General features: G+C 46.4%; 1 protein-coding gene across 1 annotated transcript in view; it reads left to right on the top strand.

The window, feature by feature from the left end:
- Positions 1–21,971, top strand: part of Ent3 (equilibrative nucleoside transporter 3) — a 58,732-nt gene that overhangs the window by 13,687 nt on the left and 23,074 nt on the right. The window contains exons 6-7 of the mRNA XM_077671708.1: positions 20,473–20,651; positions 21,322–21,572. Of these exons, the coding sequence (XP_077527834.1) occupies positions 20,473–20,651; positions 21,322–21,572 (430 nt within the window). The remainder of the gene's footprint in view (positions 1–20,472; positions 20,652–21,321; positions 21,573–21,971) is intronic.

Genomic DNA, 21,971 nt, shown 5'->3' with positions numbered 1-21,971 from the left:
GCGGGCAAGCATGCAGGCGTGAATGCTGTTTTCTCGGAACTGGATGAACTTGTTCGTTTGCGTTCAAAAGTTAACACACCGGATAAAAAACGAAGAGGGCACCAAAAACCGAAAACTGTTTGTAGCATGCAGCGAGGAAATAGTATACTCATCGCCTTTGGACTGCAGAACAAATTACGCAGGGCGATCAGGAAGACGTGTAAATGAACGGCGTATGGGACATTACAACAACGTAGAAAAGCTCGTAGCGACAGGGCATCTTGCATTTCACTTCAAGAAGTGTGGGTGCAAACCGCTGTACGACGAGCGCAGCGTGATAGGTAATGGTCGTCACGGAGTCACATGAGAAATCATTGAGGCTAGTTTCTCTACATAAGGTTACAGGGTATCGGCACTTTTTTCTCCTATCGTACCATGCCGCCGCCGGATTCATCATTGGCCAGTTCGCATCACGTAACGCTTGTTTAATGTGCGACGGTTCATGGGCGCTGCCATTTTATGTGTTTTCTGTAGGGCAACTGTGGGAGTCTCAGCTTGTCCTCCCTGCTCTGCCGCAGCGCGCGACCGGCGTCGTTGCGAATGCGGATCACAGATAACTCGCTTCGCAACATTTCAGCTGCACAAGTTTGTCTGAAGATGTCGTGTTGCTGCGTCTTCGGCAGTGTTGTTTACAAATGACCTCGTCCCAGTTAGCGGTGAGGCCGCAGAAGCGGCAATCTTGCACCACTGATAGGCAACAAACCGGCAGCCGTTTGCGGGCCTCAGTAACGGTACTTTGTATCTTTATAGTGACACTAATCGACGCCTTTGAAATCCACCGGATGAGCGATAACTGTATTATCATGCCGTCTTTATTCTTATCAGAGAAAGAACTACAATTTCTGGCAAACCGCCAGTAAGATGAGAATGCATATTTCGAGGGCACGTTTTTTGTTTGTAATTATTTGCTTGTATTTTGTGTATCTGTTTTACCCTTTCAATAAACCCTTCAGTTGGTAGTCAGCGTTGTGTCCGCGTCCCTCCCTCTGTCCTGTAGTTGTGCGCTGTTCTTCAAGAGTTGCTATCACATTTGTCACACATGATTGTCTGACTTACGTTCGTGCATGCATTCTTGCTGATCGCACAATTTACGAAATTGAACAGTGATGTGCTCCTGGCCGGCATTCCTCGGCTGCACTGTGCTTTACTCACCCGAGTGTATGTATGTATGTATGTATGTATGTATGTATGTATGTATGTATGTATGTATGTATGTATGTATGTATGTATGTATGTATGTATGTATGTATGTATGTATGTATGTATGTATGTATGTATGTATGTATGTATGTATGTATGTATGTATGTATGTATGTATGTATGTATGTATGTATGTATGTATGTATGTATGTATGTATGTATGTATGTATGTATGTATGTATGTATGTATGTATGTATGTATGTATGTATGTATGTATGTATGTATGTATGTATGTATGTATGTATGTATGTATGTATGTATGTATGTATGTATGTATGTATGTATGTATGTATGTATGTATGTATGTATGTATGTATGTATGTATGTATGTAACACAGAAATAAGGGTTGGCAGTCAAGAAAACCTCGGAAAGCAAAGGGGAGGGTATAGTAGGTCATAGAAAATGATAAAGAATTTGGAAAGAAAGAAAGTGGAGAAAAAATGCCCGCCAGGTGGGATCCGAACCCACGACCTCCACAATACCAGTCTGGTGCGATAACCACTACGCTACCATTGGGGCTATTTCCCCTCTCCACTTTCTGGGGTATTTATGTCAATGTAATTTTTTTCGTGTGCTTGGGGGTGGTAGCCAGCGCCACTTCGACTACTCAGGGTGAAGGGGACCTTCTTATTGACTCCCGGGCCTTGACTCTAGCGTCTACGACATGTCGAGTGTGGTCGAGCAGCGTTGAATCCTCTTCCATAGGTGCCATAGGTAGCTTAAGAAGGTTCAACGCTGGTCGACCGCTCTCGACATGTCGTAGACGCTCGAGTCACGGCCTGGGAGTCAATAAGAAGGTCCCCTTCTCCCCGAGTAGTCGGAGAGGCGCTGGCTACCACCTCCCAGCGCAAAAAACAATTTATAGACAATACGCGATTTGTTCGGAACCGCAGTACGCTGCTACAGTCTCAGCGAGGGAGTTGAACAGAATCAACAAAAGGAACAAAAAAAGACCCGTGGAAGTAACTTCACTTCCTGTAGACAGATGGCGATACTGGTCCTAGCCATTGGTCATTTTGGCGTCACTCCTTTCTTCCCGGGTTCCCCGTTGCTTGGATGCGATGGGGAAAAGCCTCTGTGCCGTGCGCTCTGGTTTTGTTGGGGGCATTCGTTGCTTTTCTTTCTCTTGCCCGCCGAGCTTCTCGTCGTGATGGTTCTTCGGGGGCGGCCCAAGGGTCCCTTTGTGGCCAGCGCTGGCATCAAGAGGGACACGGGAAGGCACTCCGGCGTATCTTTTATCCGATGATGCATCGCATCACCAGCCATCCCGGCTCGCCTTTGCTTGGCTCGGATCCATTTGACCTGATATCGCTTACAACTCCTACTTTTTTTTTCTTTCAAGTCTCCCGTTGGGGTTAGTGTAAGGAAACGTGGAGATGCGCAGATGGAGGCGTGATGAACAGGATTGTGTGGCCAGCCTCTATAGCTTGGACTCCGAAAGGGTGAATGTACGCTCGCAGAGATTAGGATTCGTTTGTTGCAACATAGTTGTTATTATACTCAGCGGAGAAGGAACTGCGCCGCGGTCCAGTTTGTAAGATAGCCATGAAGACGAAGTATTGCTTCGTTTATTCTGTAGGGCCTTGCCCTTGCTAACTTACTCAGATTCATTCCGGCCACGAAGATGTTTTAGGGGCGAAGCGCGTTATGGGTTGGGGCAGTTGGCGTCTCCTGTCATCGTCGTCGTAACCATCGTCTCATGTAGTCACGGTACTAAAACACCGAGAAACTCGTTTACGCCTCGAGATAGAACGAAACGAGTACTAAAAAACACCGGGACACTCGTTTACGCCTCGCGCTAGAGAGCTTCGTGCTTCAAAGACAAGAGACCTTTACAGCAAAGCTGTACACTTCTACGCCCCAACGGATTTATTTTCGTGGGCAAAAACGCCAAGGCGCCAAGAATACACGTATACACTGCATGCTTCGCCCCTCCCCTGGTTCCACGTTAGTGAAGATGACCCGGGATTTTTTTCACCTTAAAAAGAAAGGCAAGAAATATGGAAAAGCTTTCAAGTTTATGGTCACCGTGACGTAGTATGGGCAGCAGCGACGCATTATGGGCCGACAATAAAAACGTAGTTTTGAGTGAGTTAACTTCACGTTGCTACTATCAACGTGCTACTATCAAACGGAACTACTACTATTCAGCTGCTACTATCAGACGGAACTAGAGGAACCACTACAATCATTCAATCATGCTGCGTGGTGCTGGCTGCGGACAATCGCGGAACAAGATTCGGTGACGTCATAGAGAAATCACCTGAAACTGGCGGGGGAGTACCAACTACTTCGCCTGTTTTTTTTAGTACCTCCATTATCGGCTTTAAATGTGCCATAAAACTGGTATCATTGTTATCTGGACAAAAGCAGCAGAACGCGAAGAGGAAGTGCGTGGGCTTGGCACGCTAGATCGGTTCGGCCCCGGTATAAAACAAACGAGAGGTGCGAAGCATCAGCGAAGAGAAGACGTCCTTTAACATGGTTCAATGAAGTTAGAGCGGCAGGAGGGAACGTCGATGGGTTAGTCCTAATCAAAGAAGTTTACAACACTAGGCTCTTCATGGACAACAAGAACTTCCACGCGTCCGGCCGCTAGCTTCACCAATTTGAGGCACAAACGGATTGTCGGACAAAACATTGCCCGACGAAAACAAAAATGCCGACATTTTTTTTTATGTTTCACAATTTATTCCTTGGCGTTGAAAACCAGGAAGTGCAGAATAAATTGTCCAGAGATTTCAAAGGTGCTCAATAAATGTGAGTTGCTGTGAGGAGTGAGGATTATGCATATTTTCCTTCTTCTTTAAACTTTTACTGGATATTATGACTTTCGTACGGCGCGCCTCATTCCCTGCGTTTTTTTTTTCGGTATGTTATACCCTACAGTCAATCAAAATAGTATTTTAGATGTAAAAGGTGACGCGGGAGGCGGTGCTATAAAAGTAGCGAAGCAAACATGAACTGCGAATAGGTAAAACAAAACTACGAATTGCGCGCAAGAAAAGCAAACCAAAATTTTAGGAAACCAGAACAGCGGTGAACCCGAAAGCGTTGGACAGAAAACTCAAGGACGGGAAGTGGAGGGATTGCATTGCTACTAAACAAATTCTTAAAGGGACCAAGGGTCTCACAAGCACAGAGATAGAGAGTGGGAGGGTAAAAAAAAGATATGACAGAAATAGGAGGAAGCTCGAGAGAGCGGGTTAGAGGCAGAGCACATCCTCAGGGGAGGAGGGTGTTGAGAGCCCTGGGGTGCGGGTGCTGACAAAGGGAGGGAGTTTATATTTTCGCTTTCTTTGCTTCCCTGCTCGTCGACACGTTCGTTTTCACCAGCTTTCTTCTCCAGTGCATTCGTTTTTCCCTTTATTCTTTTAGCTTTCACTTTACAAAATGGGCTAGCGTTTCTAGAAGCACCGTCGCATCACGTACAAAAACCCACACGTGCGAACTCAAACTCCACCTTGATTCGAGCTAAGTTCTCCTCTCGCGTGAAACTCCATTTGGGGTTCTTCCCATCACACGTCAAAAAAAAAAAACAATCAACAAAACCCGAAAATTATTTCAAAGTGAACAGCTATTGCTCTGCTTTTCAGCGGCAGTTGGGCGTGAAAAATTTACGTTTACAGTCTCTTCTTTTTTTCTAGTTTTTTTCCTGAACTAGGAAGTTTTGCGGCCTTCAAGGCCTCCATACTACCCCGTTTATCACTGTCGTCGTCTGCCTGCGGAAACAAACGCAGTGCAAGCAAAACTCTGGAGCACAGCGCTCAGCGCGAGCATGCGAGAGCAGGGCAGAGTGAGTGATATAAACACAACGCGTGTTCGCAAACACACTCGCTGCCGATATGCGCCGAAGTGTGGTGGCACTTCGGGTGCCGGAAAGTGCTTTTGTGCGAGAGGAGCGGGGAATGTTTTGAGAGGGCGGAATATAACGTCGAAAACGAGGTTTTTGAACGCGAGGAAGGCGTCGTCTCGTGCGCTGGGATGAGGATGAAAAAACGGAAGCTCGGGAGGAGCACCACGTGGTGGATAAGAGTTTACTGTTTTTCTTGCGATGCTCGGCTGTTTCGACGGGAACGAAGTCAATGGAAGCGACGAGCAGACGAGAAGATCTGGTAGAGACTCCTTGCTCGGAAATCCTGTCATCTGGTCCACAATATTCGGTTTGTTACAAACTTCAACACTAAAACAGACGAATTCAGGCTATTTGAGGTAGTTAATATTGGAAAGTATTATAACGAATGAAGACTGAGGCAAGACTGTGACGACAGCGTTATAAGAGAGCTCAGATAAGATACGGAAGACTGTTGTGGCGCTCGCCTGGCGCCTTAGTCAACAGGGCCCTTGCTGCTTCGGCTCTCGCTTTCAGTTTAAAGCGAAGCTTTCTGTGTCGCACTGAAGGCAACTATCTACAATGCGCAGAGCAGGAATGCCAACTTTCTCTCACGATAATTACGTTTGGAGGAAAGTGAAAGTTCGTGGAAGCGCAAAATCAAGCGAATCAAGCAAAATCATAAAAATCAAGCAGCCATGTATTTTAATTTAACGAAAAATGCAAATATCACTTATGCATCAATTTCTTGCCTAAAAATGCCTAATATTTCAATTTTGCTCAACAGTCTTCAAAAGTGTAAACATTCCCACCAATTTAGTAGTTTAGAAAAGCTTTTCCTATATACGCGTCTTTTCAAGCATTGTTTTAATTGCTGCATGTGTGCTTGGGGCTTTCTTTTCTGTTCGCTAGGCTAGCCCTCCCCACATAGCTGCGACCACGTGACCACATTTCGTCCCATGAAAGCCTCTACCAAGAAGAGCTTCGGTGTTGAAAAGTTAGAGTCTGCCGCATGCTCCGCCGTCCACATGCATTATTTACATGAGTTTGGCAACGTTGTCTATTTTCGCTCCTATTGACTAACTCGTAACGCGGGGAAGTTTTGGTAGCTGCGAGCGTTGCCCTGTTCCACTACACTTCGGCTGCCGACGTGTCCTAGTTCACTTAGACCAAGGAAGCTTCATCGTGAGCAGCAGCCTATTTTCACGTGGATTTCGTGTAATCGACGAATCTGGAAGTTTTGCGCAAAAGTAAAAAATTAAAGCCGTTCCACTCAATGTGAAAGCTGTCGGAAGTGCAGAGCAGTGATTCGCCATAATGGGCTGTGGTGCCGTTATCCGCTCACTACTACCACCCAATGCAATTCAAATTTCCCGCTTCCGCAGTGCTCACGCTCCCCATGCCTGAAACAGCGCCAGTGAAAATTATGTTCTTTTTGTGCTTGCTTTTCCTCCCGCACGTGCCGGCGTTGCACATCCACTTTTTTTTTTCACTTACTATCGTAAAAACCGACCCAGCGAGCATTGCTAACTAAATGAGCGTGGACGCTGGCGGTTAATTATGTATATCTTGCCTCAAATGTACCTCCAGTTTTGTTTGCGCTAAATAACGGGACGATGTATGACAAGCGCCAGCGGTTCATGAGTTTCGAACGCTTACGACTATATAAACCGCTTGGCTTTCGAAGCCTCTGGGTTACGTCGCGACGACAGGCGCTACGACGGAACGCCGTGTGGCTCCACTTGGGTCCAGCGAGCAAGCTACGAGGACAAGGCGAGCCCCTAAAGTGCTCTGCAATTAAAACCAGTGCTGCACGAAAAGCGATGATAAAAATTTGTACCACAAAACCAGAGCCAATCATGGGTCATACCGACGTACTGGGCTCGCAATTGGAGCTGGTTTATGCCTGTAAAGGGTGCTTCACAGCAAGGAGAGTTATAATGTGGGGAAGGCTGAAGCCTGCGGAATCAGAGTTGACCGCGGCTTAGAAAATTCCTCAACGCGAGTAACCTTTATGAGAATAAAGATAAAGTAAACAGGTGTCATGAATGTCACGGCTGAACACCACGTTTTGTTGTTACTGCAATTACGTACACACATTAATAAATGGGGAGGGGGTGTCGTGAACTGCCGCATATCCCTCCGTGAAGATTTTAATGGTTTTCCAAATTCTTCATAAATTCGGTTTTAGAGTTGGTGAAAGAGTTTAATTGCTTTGTCGTATGTGTGTGTGTGTGTGTGTGTGTGTGTGTGTGTGTGTGTGTGTGTGTGTGTGTGTGTGTGTGTGTGTGTGTGTGTGTGTGTGTGTGTGTGTGTGTGTGTGTGTGTGTGTGTGTGTGTGTTTGCGTGCGTATGCGAATATGTGGCTGGTGATTCTTAAGGGCGGTGTAAGGTTCAGTGTTGTGCACTCCTAATTTCAGCACGCCTAAATGTTTCAGGCATGAAAACACCTAAGTCGCATAGTTATTTATATTGCTAACTGCTAACTTAAACTTAGTCATCAGAGTTCTCTACAGCTACGCTTCAAATGAAGCTTTATTGTGCGTTCGGTTTAAACTTGGTATCTTACCGGTTTTAGAAACATTCCTATGAATAGGTGTTATGCTTTCGATCCTAGCGTGAGACCATGTTTGTAAGGCACCATGAGTTGTAAGGCACTATGACTCCCCATTGAAGGTGGCGGGAGCGCCTTTCCTTTATGCGTGGTTACTTATCTAGGTCGGAGAAAGGGGGGCGGCCGTTGTTGGGGTCGGTTGAGGCGGATGGGAAGAGGGGGGGGGGATATGTCTTCCATTAAGCAACTGGGGAAGAAGGCTATCCCAGAAGGGTGGGAGCATTTTTCATCGCTCTTTCCTACGTTCACACTGTGCATGCTTCCACTCCGAAAGGGCTTTGGGGCGGGGCGGAGCATTTGTTTTTCCGGGCGGAAGGCCACGCTGCCTTCCCTTCTTCTCAGTCGCGAGCACGCCCGTCTTACTTGTTTTTCGGCGGGACAGGGAGGAGAGGGATGTGTATGGCAGACATGACCAACATCCCTACCTCCTTCTCACTCCTTTTTGCCTTGTTTTTTCCTGACACGCACGAACAAAAACGCGAGATATCGCGGTTAAAAATGGGCGCTTCGAGAGCCAGGTTTCTAAGAAATTCGTTCTTCCTGCCTTCAGTTTTATAGTGCGAAAGTTTTTTTTTTGCCTCGTTCTCCGTATTGTACGCGTTCCCATCTCAGTCACGGATTTTTGACGTCGCCTTCGATGTCGCGGCGACGCGAATACCCTGATTGGTCAGTAGGATCATGACGGATGTGAATGGGGTCGTTTTGTGAATGCCACATGGGGCGTTTACGCAAACGCGTGACCACCTGTGTAGGAAGAAGTGTCAACCCGAACCGGAGCCGCCCAGTTTACTGCTACGCAGTGATGAGATACTTCGACATTAAAGCTGGTCTGGCTCGAGGAGTAGAAAGTTTTCATCCTTCCGGCTCGCGCTTTTAAGAAGGACATAGAGTTAGCTAGTATTTATTTTAAAACAGGAAAAATCATTGCCGCACGCGAAGTGCGGAACAAAATTTGAGACCACCAAATTCAAGGGAGCTGGACAAAAAATGCCATCAGTTATAATTATACCTGCATATCCGCCTAAAAAGTGCGGTTTGTTTCCTATTGTGCTCTGCATTGCACGTAGAAGTGATAATGACGTTGCTTGAAAGGGCTGTGCCCTTTTTTATGATCCTAGTAATCGTCGCGTGCGTTTTAAAAGCACTGTGCGGATTTGCGCCTCAGCAATCACATACCCTAGGTAAAGTTTTATCGACCTCCCATTTCCCAGCGCTTAATGCAAGCGTGGTCAACTATAGGGGAAACCAAGTTGTTGATTGTTCGTAACTTTTAATAATGTGTAAATCGGTAGTTTATTTGCACAACTTCGAAATAAAGTGCACAACGCGATTTGCTGATCAGCTCCCTTTCCCGTGAATCATTTTAAGTACCTATTGTGGACAGATTTATCTCCTGTTGCGCGTTTACTTGAGTTGCCTGTGATTGAATACAAAAAAATGCGTGGCCACGTAATTTTAAATGATGGAGCCTTGTAATTGCCACTGGAATGGTAAACTAAGCATAGATTGCAACAATTCTCGGAATAAGTTGCTGAATCTGTGCTGCGCGTATGACACAGCAGAGCGAACGAACGTTGAAGAAGAAGTATCTTCAAACTGCGCAGTAGACAGTCAGCTCTTTCCTGCGGGGAGCTGTTTGCATTGTATGAAGGATACAGCAGCAAACGGAGAAGAAAATCCCCCAAAAAACTTTTATGCTTACGGGAACTGCCCGCATCAGTAGTAACAATAATATAAAGAATATAGGAATTGTGCGTCCATAAACTAAACGGAAAACGCAATAGTGCATGAAACTGTAGTCTGAACCCGCCTAGATGCTCAGGGCATCGAACGTCTCATGTATATTTGCAACCATAACTCATACGCAATTCCTTCAGATCCGTGGCCGAACTCGCTCTCTGGGGACGCCTAAAATCTTTCTCTTGTGTGTTTAAAACCATAAACGCGGTCAGACACACTGCGCAACTCTCGAAAGCGGAGAATTGCATCAGCACATTGATAAACTCAATCTTACACGCGCAATGGGTAATGCATTCCACTCGCCTCATATTTGTTTCGTTTTCGTGCTTGAAACATGGAGCCAATATCCACATTCAAGTCAGGATGGTTACAAATAACTATGAGAAGCGATGAAGGAATGCTGCGACATTGCAAATGTCTACGCCAAACTTAACCCTGAAGGTTAGAAAAAGAGTAGCGTGATACAACTGTAAGCCAGAACAATTGCCAAGGTGAAAATAAAAAAAAGAAAATGGTCGCCCTACTGGAAGTGAGACGTGGTCTGCAAGAAACATGGGGGGGGGGGGGGGATCCGAAGGCCTCGGTCTAAGATTCATCGCATGCGAACGCGTGTCGAAATCAGAACCTCTGTACGAGAGACCGCCGAGGTGAAGGGCTCCATAAACAATAGTCCGGCAAGCAAGGAACAAGAACGGACCTAATAAACAGCCTTGCGGCGCGCCACGTGTTCCTTTGGGCAAAGACGAAATAACCAGCTCCGTCCGCACAAACGGCGGTGCGTTCTATTGCAACACTGCGACCCACAACGACGAAGTATATTTGCCGGGGATTGTGTATTTTTGTCTGTCTGTTTAAACGTCGTTTAAGCCGATGCCGTGGTGGCACGTGTGGGCACTTATACGGTCTAAGTTGCGAAACTGGACGTCTTTACGATCAGAACGGTCTAGACTAATGCAGACGGTCCTGAGGGGTCAACATAGAGCTATACTTGAATCGTATTCCACTATATCTCAGAGACGGTTAAGGGTCAGTCATCCCAGAAAAAGCAAACCTGGCGGGGTTCTGACTTTTGTCATTTTATGCTGTCTCTTCCAGGTGAATAGACTATGCCTTCGCATAGGACATGGTAATAAAAGTAGCAGGACGTGACGCACTTGAGGTTTGGGTTGCAATGGTCCAACGACCTAAATATACCCAGTGAGCTACAAAAAGTGCTACTACTGTTTTTCAAAAAAAGGTAAGAATGAAGTTGATAAAAGCTTTTGGCGAAAGGAACGATTTGCTGAAATCTCGCGAAATTTCGGTTCCCTGGAGTTTCTGCGAAAGAAGGAAAAATGCTAGATCTTCGTATCTTTTTCACATAAAGAATCCGGCCCCTATAACACTAGTGCCGTCACTTCTAATGCTTGAGCATCAGCTCCGCATTGACTTGGCTCTGTTGGCAAAAAAAGCGGCACCCTGAGATCTCCGTGGCCAGAACTTTCGTAAAAATTCTCACTGGCTGCCTATTTCCAGAAGCCTGCAATGTACATTCTCAGTGGCAGCGAACGCGGGAATGTGCCCTCTTAACGTCATGGTTGGCTTCGTATGGGAAAGGAGGAGGAGCAGGAGGAAAGTTTATTAACATAAGTATGGCGACTCGGCCTAAGGGGGGGCGGGTGGGGAGAGAGGTGTTTAGGAATTCGGGACAAGTTCACATTCGCAGATGGACTCCTGTAGCGAGAGCAAAGTCCACATGAAGGCAAACTCTGGCTTGGCTGTGCCAGCGGGCAGATAAAGCCAGTCCTTCAAACACGTGAGACCACCGAGCTCAGGGAGGTGGCAAAGCCAGGGTCGGGGCGGTCAGCTCCTCCTGGGCGGCTAGGTCATAGGGCGCTAGGGCCTACTCCCAGTAGAAAGGGGTAGGGAGGGATGAAAGGGGCGTTTAGACATACACATAGGGAGTGATAGTGAGTGTCCAGTGCGCCGCATAAGAGGCAGTAGCGGGAAAGCAATTGACGTGTATGCGTCGGCCTGGCCTTCCCATTGACTACAACCCGTCATGAGAGCGACCGCACCACCCAGCTTGGGCTCTGAAGAACCGATGCCAGGGGCGCTTCGTTCTTGTGTGTCTATGAATTCCTTGAAGGAAGGGGATACACCGTACTTTGCAAATCCCTAACCCCTCATCTAGGATCCTCTATTCCAGGGCTGTCTTCTGTGTGGGCTGTCGTGATTCTCGTCGACTTTACTTGGAAGCCTTCTCCATCATCAACACAATGGCCAGCAGCTCTCATTGCGACACCTGTGGGGCTTAAGAGGCAATTGAGAATATGCTTTGTCGTTGCCCCAAACATTCTCCGCAGACAATCGTGCTTGCAACCGAGTTCAGCCGATCGGGCGGTCGAGAGTTCAGGCTAGAGATAATCCTAGGACATTGGTCTTTACCACAAAGTTTACATAACGCGACCACGAGTGTTCTTCGTTTTCTTAACAATACTCGTTTACACGAACGTTGTTAGTGTCCGATGAAAGGACGATGGGTGGTGGACTACGCTGGCGGGCTGCGGAGGCGGACTCATTACCACACGGCCGGTAACTCTGAAAACAAATTTTCCGGTTATCTATGACTGTATCTGCGTAAACCTTCGGCGTCCTCACAGATAAAATCAGCCTTTGTGGGGGCTAGGTTGTTAGGCAGCGGTGTCGGCGAGTTTCAAGGATTGCCTGGCTCTCTCCCTCGAACAATGTCTGCGTACACGTACCCGCCGTCATCCCAGCGGTGAGGTCATGTAGTTAATCATAAGTTTGAAAGATCTTCGAGTGTAATTGCGATGCACGCAAGCCAAGAGTCTCACGCTCGCGACCAGCTGCAGCAGCACAGCGGTGGATGGGGATTGGATGCACACTAGAGGGACAGTGGGATTTAGGAGTTCGAGAGTATGAGAAAGAGGGTAAAGAGGGAAAACGTAGAAGAAGAGGCGGAGTTTTGGCAGAGGATTTATGGCAGACCCGGGGCCACGGTAGCATAAGCTCCGTGAAATTAAAAATGAACCGGCACCACCCGCTTCTCTTTTAAAATAAAGGTACTGGCTGTTTGAGCGGTGACACAATTACTACGAGCGGGGGAGCTAGGGAAGGAAGTTCCCTGATGTCTCCCCTAACTGAAAGCCTGAAATCCCGGGACTGTGACTTCGAGTGTCCGGACAGGTTTAATATGCGCTTGTTAAATTGCGTGCTCTCTCCATCTACGACGCCCTCGCGTGAGTTACACTATCCTCCCGTTCATCTAAGCCTCTCCCGCCTGTTTTTTTTCAAGTCCAATGATCTCCATTCCCACCGAAGAAGAAATTGTGGGGGATTTATTACATCATTATTCGAAACCAATGCGATCCGGGGTCACAGCCTCAGGAAGCAATTTTTTTAGTGGCTTCTTTCGAATTTTTATTTTTTCTGTTGCTTGACCGCGTTGGGATGTTAGTCTTGTGATTGATTTCCCCCCGCCTTCATTAGACTGGATAGGAAGAACGGGATGCTTCAGACTGCGTTTGAGGGAGATTAACGGCTATCCGATGACCGAGGTAGGCAGACAGGCCTTACGCTCTCGTCATGTGATGCAGGAAGGCCGGCATTAATTTGAGGGAGGGAAGAGATATGAGGGTTGAGGGTTGTGGAAAGATATGCAAGCTTGAGCAGCTGCTTATTTTGCATTCCGTATTTTCGCGCGTATAATCCACACCGAAAATGCGAAAATTTCAGTGGCAATATAGGGGTGCGGATAATACGAGGTTTTTTTTTCTTCTTTAGTGCAGCTTCACGGCGATGCGCGTTGTGCCGTGAAGCTACACTGGGCGTTGTGCCGCCGTGAAGATGACCTTGTGTACAACAGTAAGTACTGCGGCTCAAGTGGTAGCTTTAGCGGGAGGAGTGACACGGAGTGAATGACTTTCGCCCTGCAGTCAGTGTACTCCACTTGCTAAATACTATACTCTTTTTCTGTCTACATAGTATGTGATGTGTTGCTTAAGGATTGAGCAGTAGCTTTGGTGCAGCCTTTCCTGTATCAAATGTACGCGCAATACGCGAGGATTTTTTTTCTCATCCGGTGGGATGAAAGGGGGGGGGGGCGGATTATATGTAGGGGTGGGCTATACGCGCGAAAATACGGTACCTAACATGGCGCATTGTAATGCGCTGGTAGAGAGAGTTAAAGTAGCGCTCGGATATATATTAAGTAGTTTATTGGTCGTGATTTAGCTAACATCTTTATTTCAGATTTTCTTTCTCTCGTTCTGGCTAACCAATGACAAAGTTTTGAACGGGGTTTCTCTTTTATTTCTAATTGTTTTGCTATAAGCATATAAAAACAGCCAGGATGAATAGATTTTATTATTCTCCCGGGAATAAAGGGACACCGTAGGGTTCATAGACCTTTCTGAGGATATTAGCATACTAGAGAGCGACGACAGAAAATATAAATTCCGCTTTTCCAGCTTCGCAGGAACTGGAGTTTCGCGGTGAACTCCATTTGTTTATTTCACTGCTCAATCTAGGGTTCGGACATCAGGAGAGAAAATGAGACGAAACTAAAATCCAGGGATTGGTAAACATAATTCGTCTCTCCCAGGACTCAGAGCGCATGCATCTCTACTTGGGGCATGAGAAAGTTGGCAGAAGCTGCCGAATTACTTGGTACGACGGAGGGATGTGTCAAGGATGTTGAAAGAAACCGATGGAATATACGGAAAAATCACAGAAAATGATATAGGGGGAGCCATTGGCACGTGACGCAGACGGTGGGGGACGGGGCGAGGAGGGCAGTCAAATGTTAAATGCATTGTAAGGATTAAGGCTCCGTTGGCTTTCGCATACATCGCCAAGAGTAACAGAGTAACCCGACAGTGTCGAGACAAGAAGGGGGGAAGGACACAGAGAACTTCGGAGAAGAGTGGGTTCCATAAGACACCTCAATTACATCACACGCACAATAGGGCAATGGTCAATATTATACGTGCTCTCATTCAACTTCACGATTAAGTACTACCCTCAGCGATCGCTCCACTACATACATTCTTGCTATGACTTTGGAACTTTGCCACTTGAATCGCCCTGCAAGAAAGTTATGCGTTTCAACCACCATCGCAATTAGACGGAGGGGTCGTCAATTTTTATTTAAGAGTTCTTGAATTCCCTACCTCTAACTTTCTAAACTTTTGTTCTTGCGTTCATGCTTTCCACTCATTCTTTCGGTCGGAATGTTTACCGTTTTGGTGTGTTTATAGTGTCGGTCGATTTCCCGCGCTATGACCGAATTGGCCCTTCAAACCGGAGAGAGTGAATGGAGTAAAGGGTTTCGTTTGAGGGGAAGGAAACTACGTACATGAGAAGGTATGGGAGTAGGGGAAGGGAAGGAGGACGAAGGGGGTTAGAAATGTGATCTCCCGACCAAATATCTTCCGGCTTCCGGAAAACTTCCGAAAGATCTTCCGGAAATGTGATCTTCCGGCAGAAGAGGAGGAGTTGTGAAAAGGATTATGGAAAGGAGTTGGGAAGGGAAGCTAGATGAGGGAGAGTGAAGAGATAACCTGATCTTCAAACAAGGGAGGAGGGGATGTGCAGCGGTTGTGGGAAGGACTGGAAGGAGCCAGGGGGAGAAGGAAGAAGGAATAGTGGGGGGGGGGGGGAGGCAGTTTGCCAACACAAGCATATCACACCACAAAAATGCTAACAGCATCATATGAACCGTTACTGGACACGGCTTCTCTTTCCAATTATTTGCGCCACACTAGATTGACACTATATTAGCCTGATTGCATATTTCTCCGCAATCACTTAACGGAAATGGCTCATGCGTACGTATCTTACAGCAGAACACCAAGACGAGATACGCTGTATGCACAGAAACCTCAGAAGTCTAGCTGTAATGCCAGGGTGTTCTCGGTGCGAGTCGCCTAATGCCACTCCGCCGGGAGAAGAAGATCTCACGAGCATCGTTCACTCGTAGACACTCGTAGTGCCTTTGAGTACCTGGCGTACGAGAAACGACCTGAGCTTGATTGTGGCCAGCCGTCTATAGATCATATTCCTAGGTCTATTGCAGGCCACTTGGATGTAAGTAAGGCGCTTTGACATCAAACTTGGGATGGGCTGGATCTGACCAGCATAATTTTCCAAACGGCAAAACCCGACCCGGCAGTTGCGTGTAGTGAGCGCTCTAAAAGACAAAAAAAGCTGACTTTACTATCCGACAGTTGCGTAGAGCGAGGGCTCTAAAGACGAAAGGGCTGACTTGACTAACCGTAGGGACGAAACTCACCTCTCAGAAAAGCTACGCGTACTCATCCAGACGTTCACGTCTGTGAAACTGAACGCCAACAATCGGTTACGCAACACCCTGCACGTCCTCTCCATGAAGCTACTTTGGATTCTCGTGAAAGGTTGGGCGAGGCAATACAGAGAATATGCCTGTCCGTGCAACGGTACCTAACCGTCAACCTACTTCAAACTGCGTCAGCTGCTTTGCATTCTGACTACTGCACCTCACGCTGAGGGGCCCTTAAATTTTGTGCGATTTTTGTTTTTGATGTTTTTTGTTCGCTTCTTCATCTTTTTGTACCGAGGTTAGCACTCCGCTAGTCCGTTATCCGTTGCAAATATTTCCTATGACTACCCCAACAAAGAAAGGGCACTCCAGCTTAAATGCCACAGAATAGAGAAAATTCACCGCGCAATGGTGCACTCATCTTGCTTGACAAGGTTTTTTAATCCCCTTTAAAATGACGAGCCGGCGTTTCGTCCTGCGTAATGAAGGTTCACCATAATGGCTGACGTGGTGGCAGGCAAACCTCGTCCGCACAGCCCCTACAAGACGAGAAAGACCCGTGCCCTTAGCCGAGGACTGTCAATATCCGGCTCTCTTGGCTAAGCTCGTGACATCGTTTGAGGAAGCTTATCTGCAGGGCCGCTTGAAAGGGCATGCCTCCGGCTTAGTTACTAGGATCCCGGAACCGACACTAAGCTTGAACGTGGGATCGTCTTAACCCGCTGAGATGAAGCAGGGCCAAGATGATCCCCTTGATCTGTCGTGCATCCAGCTAGCGGTTCCCGTGAAATACTGTTTCTTCAACCTGGATGCTTTGCGCGGGGTTTCTCCCGTCAGCTTACCGAGATGCTAAGGTGTCGGGTTGTGGAGCTTCCAGGAAATTGATTTCAGTGTCACTGCGACGGAGGAAGATTGGCCCGTATGACCAAAAATTGCGGAAAAAGGAATTCCGCGAATTGATGCCAAAACAATATCTTCTTTTCTAACAAACGCTGTACAAAAAGCTGCAGACATTCTGAGCCGCGCTAACTAATTCGTGAGCATCGTTACACCGCTTCTCTGTTTAAACTTCACGCTTTTCTTTCGTGGCGTTGAACAAGTGAACCTAGATAACCTCTCTTTATTTGTATTCTTTCTTTTTCAGCATTTCGCAGAATTTTTCGTTAAGATTATGAGTAACTAAGAATCGGCGTTGTGCCGTGGGGAAAGAAAAAAAAAATCACGCCATATCCACGGAATGAATGATGATAAGTGGGGCGAAGCTTGAGAGGGGGAGACAACGAGATAGCAGAATCAGGCTCTTTCGTCTGTTGTACTTTATGTAATGTATTTGTTTGTCCTCCATCGGATCTCGTGTACGAATGTCCATGATGAGGAGAGATTATCCATTGGAGACATTTTTATACATCCTCTTTCTATACCTCATGTATTCAAACGGTTACTGCAAATACGGTATACTCACACGATTTTTATCGTTGGATGTAAAACAACGAGATAGCAGAATCATGATCTTTCGTCTGTTGTACTTTATGTAATGTATTTGTTTGCCCTCCATCGGGTCTCGTGTACGAATGTCCATGATAAGGAGGGATTGTATGTAGTCCATTCTTATTGCGTCCTATCCTATCAAGTACACTCTGGTATAAGGGACCCAACTTGGTTCCATTGTTTTGTCCGGAAAAGGGTCGTTCATTCTCTTCAAAGCGCTTTTAAAGCGAACGCTTTCTTAGTAGGACCGATGGCGCCCCATCAAAAAACAAATTCATTTCCCCGTAGATTAGTTGGTCGACCAAAAAGCCCTGAGAAGATCTCTGGATACACGACGCGTGCGGGAAACTGGGTTTCTTGAAAATGGTTGCTTGAAAGTCGCGAATAAGGAACGTTTCTAGATAAGAAACTGTATACTAGCATCGATCATGAAGAAGGAGTACAAATATATACCTTTTTCTCATAAACCACGTATCGGTACACGTTTAGATCGTTCGTTGATGCGTTCACTCAGTGGCGAATTACCGTCGCACGTGTTCGTTCTTCGTTTGTGACTTCGGTCTTTGAAGGTTTGGCGATCGATTGGACGCCCTTTTAGCAAAGCTTTTGACGCGCTTTGGGCGCAGTTGTGATTTTGGGCGCAGTTTGGGCGCAGTTGCGCTTCGATAAACCTCATGCATCGTTACCATACACATCAAATGTGGAGGGGTGCATACGCATCCTGCTTCCAGAAACTAATATATTTATCAAAATTCGGATTTGAAATGACTTCCGTGGGAAGGGAGATACGCTTGTTAGTAGCCTCTATACCACTTGAAGTAAATGAACGAAGAAAAAGTATCCCGTTTTTATGGCCTAATACGAAACTGGAACGCGCACAACACAGCCGAGCAGGCCCTAGTAAATGTCAGCCGCATTGGCTTTAGCCGTAGCCAGCTTGTCAAAAGGTCTCAAAACAGGGGAGGAATTTAACCGACTGTAGAATGAACGGGGGGAGACGCAGTGTAGAAGAATGGGCCAGAGGCACGACGGGCGAAACATGGAACTGAGGGCAATGTCACGAAGGTTAAAGCGCGATTGATCGAGTACGTGTCCGCGAGTCCTATTTTCGTGACTTCCTCTCTCATCCCTCCTCTTTCCCGTTTATCCTTCCCGTCGTTTTCATGCGTCTCTTGAAAGTTTTCGTTACATTGGCTATTTTTTGTGGTCGTGCTCGTAGCTGAGATCGATTGACACCCAAAGCCCTATTCTTAAAAAAATGTGGCCTGCCGTGATTTTGGTATTGTTGGCGGCCGTAGAGAGATGACCTTATCGGACTGCAATACCCCCCCCCCTTCCCCCCCCCCACCCCCATTCCTTATTTCTCCGTTTATGCTGGCCTGTAAATATTTAGTGTGTGTTGCTCTTTGTATTTTGTGGCCTAGTGTCATTCATACTCCTCCATATTGTTTGACGGTCGATTGTGTCAAACCTCTGCTTCTTGGCAGCTCGGTCATATGCAAATGTGGTTCCTCCGCCTCTTCGGTCGTTTCGTTCCCGCTTCACTGCTTTTACTCGCTCAACCAACGCTCTCCGCATGTAAGAGGACAGCCTCCGCCATCTACAACCGGCTTTCTCGTAATTTCAATGGGAACTTACGATTCGGTAACTTATAATTGTGACTTACACAAAACATTAACTGCGATAAGTTTTTTATATCAGCCAGGGCTGGAAGCCTGAAGGAGATGTCTTTCAGCTGACCACAACACAGTGCGGAGGCCTTCTTATGACGTGGGAGGTGTTGACTCGAGGGAGCCTTTCAGAAAAGGAATTTTGGTACATCTTACATAAAAATGCAGACTGTCCTGCATACTGATCCTAGACAGTGCTGCTTACTGATCCTAGTAGTGAGCAATATTTTTGAATGACATCGTACATCTCGGTTAGTTTTTGAAGTTGAGTCTTGTGAAAATGCAAAAAAACGCCGTAATAAGGATTTCCTCCGCTAAATCAAAGTGCTAAATAAAAGCAATTTTACGTGGACAAATATGTCTTTACGCTGAATTGTTGGTAGGTAGGAACAGAGGTAGGTCGTGTGATAGCGAAAATTGCAAGTTATTGTTCTCGCTGGTGTCGGCATTAAGTGCCAGTAAAAATGAAGTTCATATCTTCAAGAGTAAAATAGATTTTTTTTTAATCAGGGGAAAAGGCCCAATCGTTGCCCGATTCCACAACTAATGACGAAGAAGATGATTTGGGTGAGATCGTGAATTACGTTTTGAGGAATTCTTTATAGATAACGTTCATACGAAAAACCAAACGCTCTATTTATTAGCGTCTAACGAAGTGTTAATGTGCTAAACTCTTTTGTTGCCCTGTAAAGACTGTATTTTCGGAAAAATGTTTTTTTTTCTTGACGACTACGCACCAGAAGAAACGTATAGTTTAGGAATGTAGAACCCATAAGTCTGAATAAACTTTCGTCTCCGCACTGGATCTTATAACGGCTGATTGACGCTGAAACCTTTTTACGTCGCAGCAGTGCAGTAGCGCCACACCAGCTACCGTATACGTATTTTAAGGAATAAGAAAAAAAAAAAAAAACGTGGCGCAAACTAGACGTAGACGAAAGAAACGAGGTAAGACATATACAGGCGCCAACTTCCAACTGTTTATTTGAAGCAAACCACGCGAAATTTATACAAGTCTTATCTAAGCAGAATCAACAACAACAACAAAACAAAAAACCCAAAAAAATCAACCTAGGTATAATCATGTTAACAAGTGTAAAAGGTGGGGACAATGGCTAAAATAGTTTGGTTTTTTTTGTTTGGTTTGCGCCTGGATTGCACGCACGTGCTATTGGACTATCTTGATTACTCTTGAGGCTGACGTAGATTTGTTGTCATTCTTTCAGCAGTGTTGTACTTATCCATTTTAGCCATTGTCACCACCTTTTACACTTGTTAACATGATTATACCTAGGTTGATTTTTTTGTTTTTTTTTGTTTTGTTGTTGTTGTTGTTGATTCTGCTTAGATAAGACTTGTATAAATTTCGCGTGGTTTGCTTCAAATAAACAGTTGGAAGTTGGCGCCTGTATATGTCTTACCTCGTTTCTTTCGTCTACGTCTAGATTGCGCCACGTTTTTTTCTTCTTCCTTAAAATATGTACCAACTAGCTCAGCAACAAGTTTTGTTCAGCTACCCCACCTTTTTAATCACAGTAGAGTTACTGATCACACCACTGAGACGTGGCTCATACTCTCGTTCCCAGGTGGACATGCTGGACCCCCTGGAGTCGAAGACGGGCAAGTACGGCGTTTTGTCACTGCGCACTCCGCCCGCGTCCCCTACGAGCACGGGGGAGGGAGCCGCGGACTCGGCCTTCGAGTCCAGCGACGTGCTGGACCGCTGCTTCGACGCCGACGACGAGGACTCGCTGGACGCTCGAAGGTCAGTGGAACAGCGAGGCTTGCTGCGCCATTACTGCTCTGAGGGCATTGTTCACCTTTGTGGCTTGCGGTATCCTTGTTGTCCTGCTAGCGCTGTGGCAATCGCTGCGCTCTGCAGATCAGAATGATCACGAAACTACAGCAAAACCCTCACTATAACGAGGTCTTTATCGGCAAAAATGTGTTAAACGCGAAGATAATTTGTTCCGAATGCACTGCAGTGCCGAGAGGGAAACAGTTCGAGTAAAGGAGGATTTATAATAAAGCGATTTTGTAATGGAGAGAGTATACTGCTTGTATAGACGTTTACTTAATTCAATCGACAAGTTTTGTTTGGCACGAACAAAAAAAAACTCTTTCTTGGATTCTCGTTTGAAACCCGTATTTGGCTTCGCGTGTGTTTTGGGCAAAGTTATTTCTGTCGCATTGTAAATGCCCAACTAATGAGAGTAGTTGCCATTGAGATTGGTAAGGTATTCATAAAAAAGAATTACTTTGTAAAGAAGGCTTCAATACCGGAGTTTTGAATTCCTGAAGGAGGAATTGACAGCAGCATATTATTATATAACAGCTTAGCGCATCCCCCCTTACCCCCCCCCCCGCCATTGTTGTTTATGTTGCTACCAAATTATTGAGAAATGGAAGTCTCCCTAATTTTTACCTGCTTCTAGACGTGGAGGCTACATCACGGACGACACCACCCGGAGCTTATGGAGCGGCCGCCTGTCCGCGTCGCTGGGCGGTTCAGGCGAAGTCGCCTCGTGTGGCTCCACCTCGCGGCGAGGCGTAGCGGGCTCCGCCGGAAGCGAGGAACTGCCGACGGGCATCAGGAAGGGCGTCAACTACAGGGTCCAGGACGTGGTCGTGCGCATGCGCAAGAGGGCCCACGCGAGGCCGTCCAGGCTATGGAGCGGCATCAAACGTGAGTTGATGGATTTTGGCTGTAAGGTTTCCCTGTGCCCTCTGTGAGGCCGGAACCCAGCTGTTTGGGCTTTTTGTCCGTGCCCCTAAGCATCCTAGGATGTTTGAATAAAGGGATTTGATTTGATTTGCTTTTGAGGAAATTTCGTTAGAACAAATCGTCTTGGAGCTGCCGTTGAGTAATCTAATCTAATCTAATCTAATCTAATCTAATCTAATCTTAATCTAAACTGTTCCGCCTCGAAGAAGGAACATAAGTCAGAATCATACTAAGATGGAGGACCATAACGCCTTTGCAAATGGAGTATATAAACAGGAAGGCGGAGTAAAGTATGACGAAAGTGTGAGGGCAGTATGCTGAGGCCACGTAAACAAGCCGCAGAATAGAAAATTTGGTACG

The sequence above is a fragment of the Haemaphysalis longicornis genome, unplaced genomic scaffold (assembly GCF_048455015.1).
Source record: "Haemaphysalis longicornis isolate Haplotype H1 unplaced genomic scaffold, Haemaphysalis longicornis Haplotype H1 scaffold_5, whole genome shotgun sequence".
Taxonomy (NCBI): Eukaryota; Metazoa; Arthropoda; class Arachnida; order Ixodida; family Ixodidae; genus Haemaphysalis; species Haemaphysalis longicornis.
This window is presented reverse-complemented; position numbering and strand designations above follow the sequence as displayed.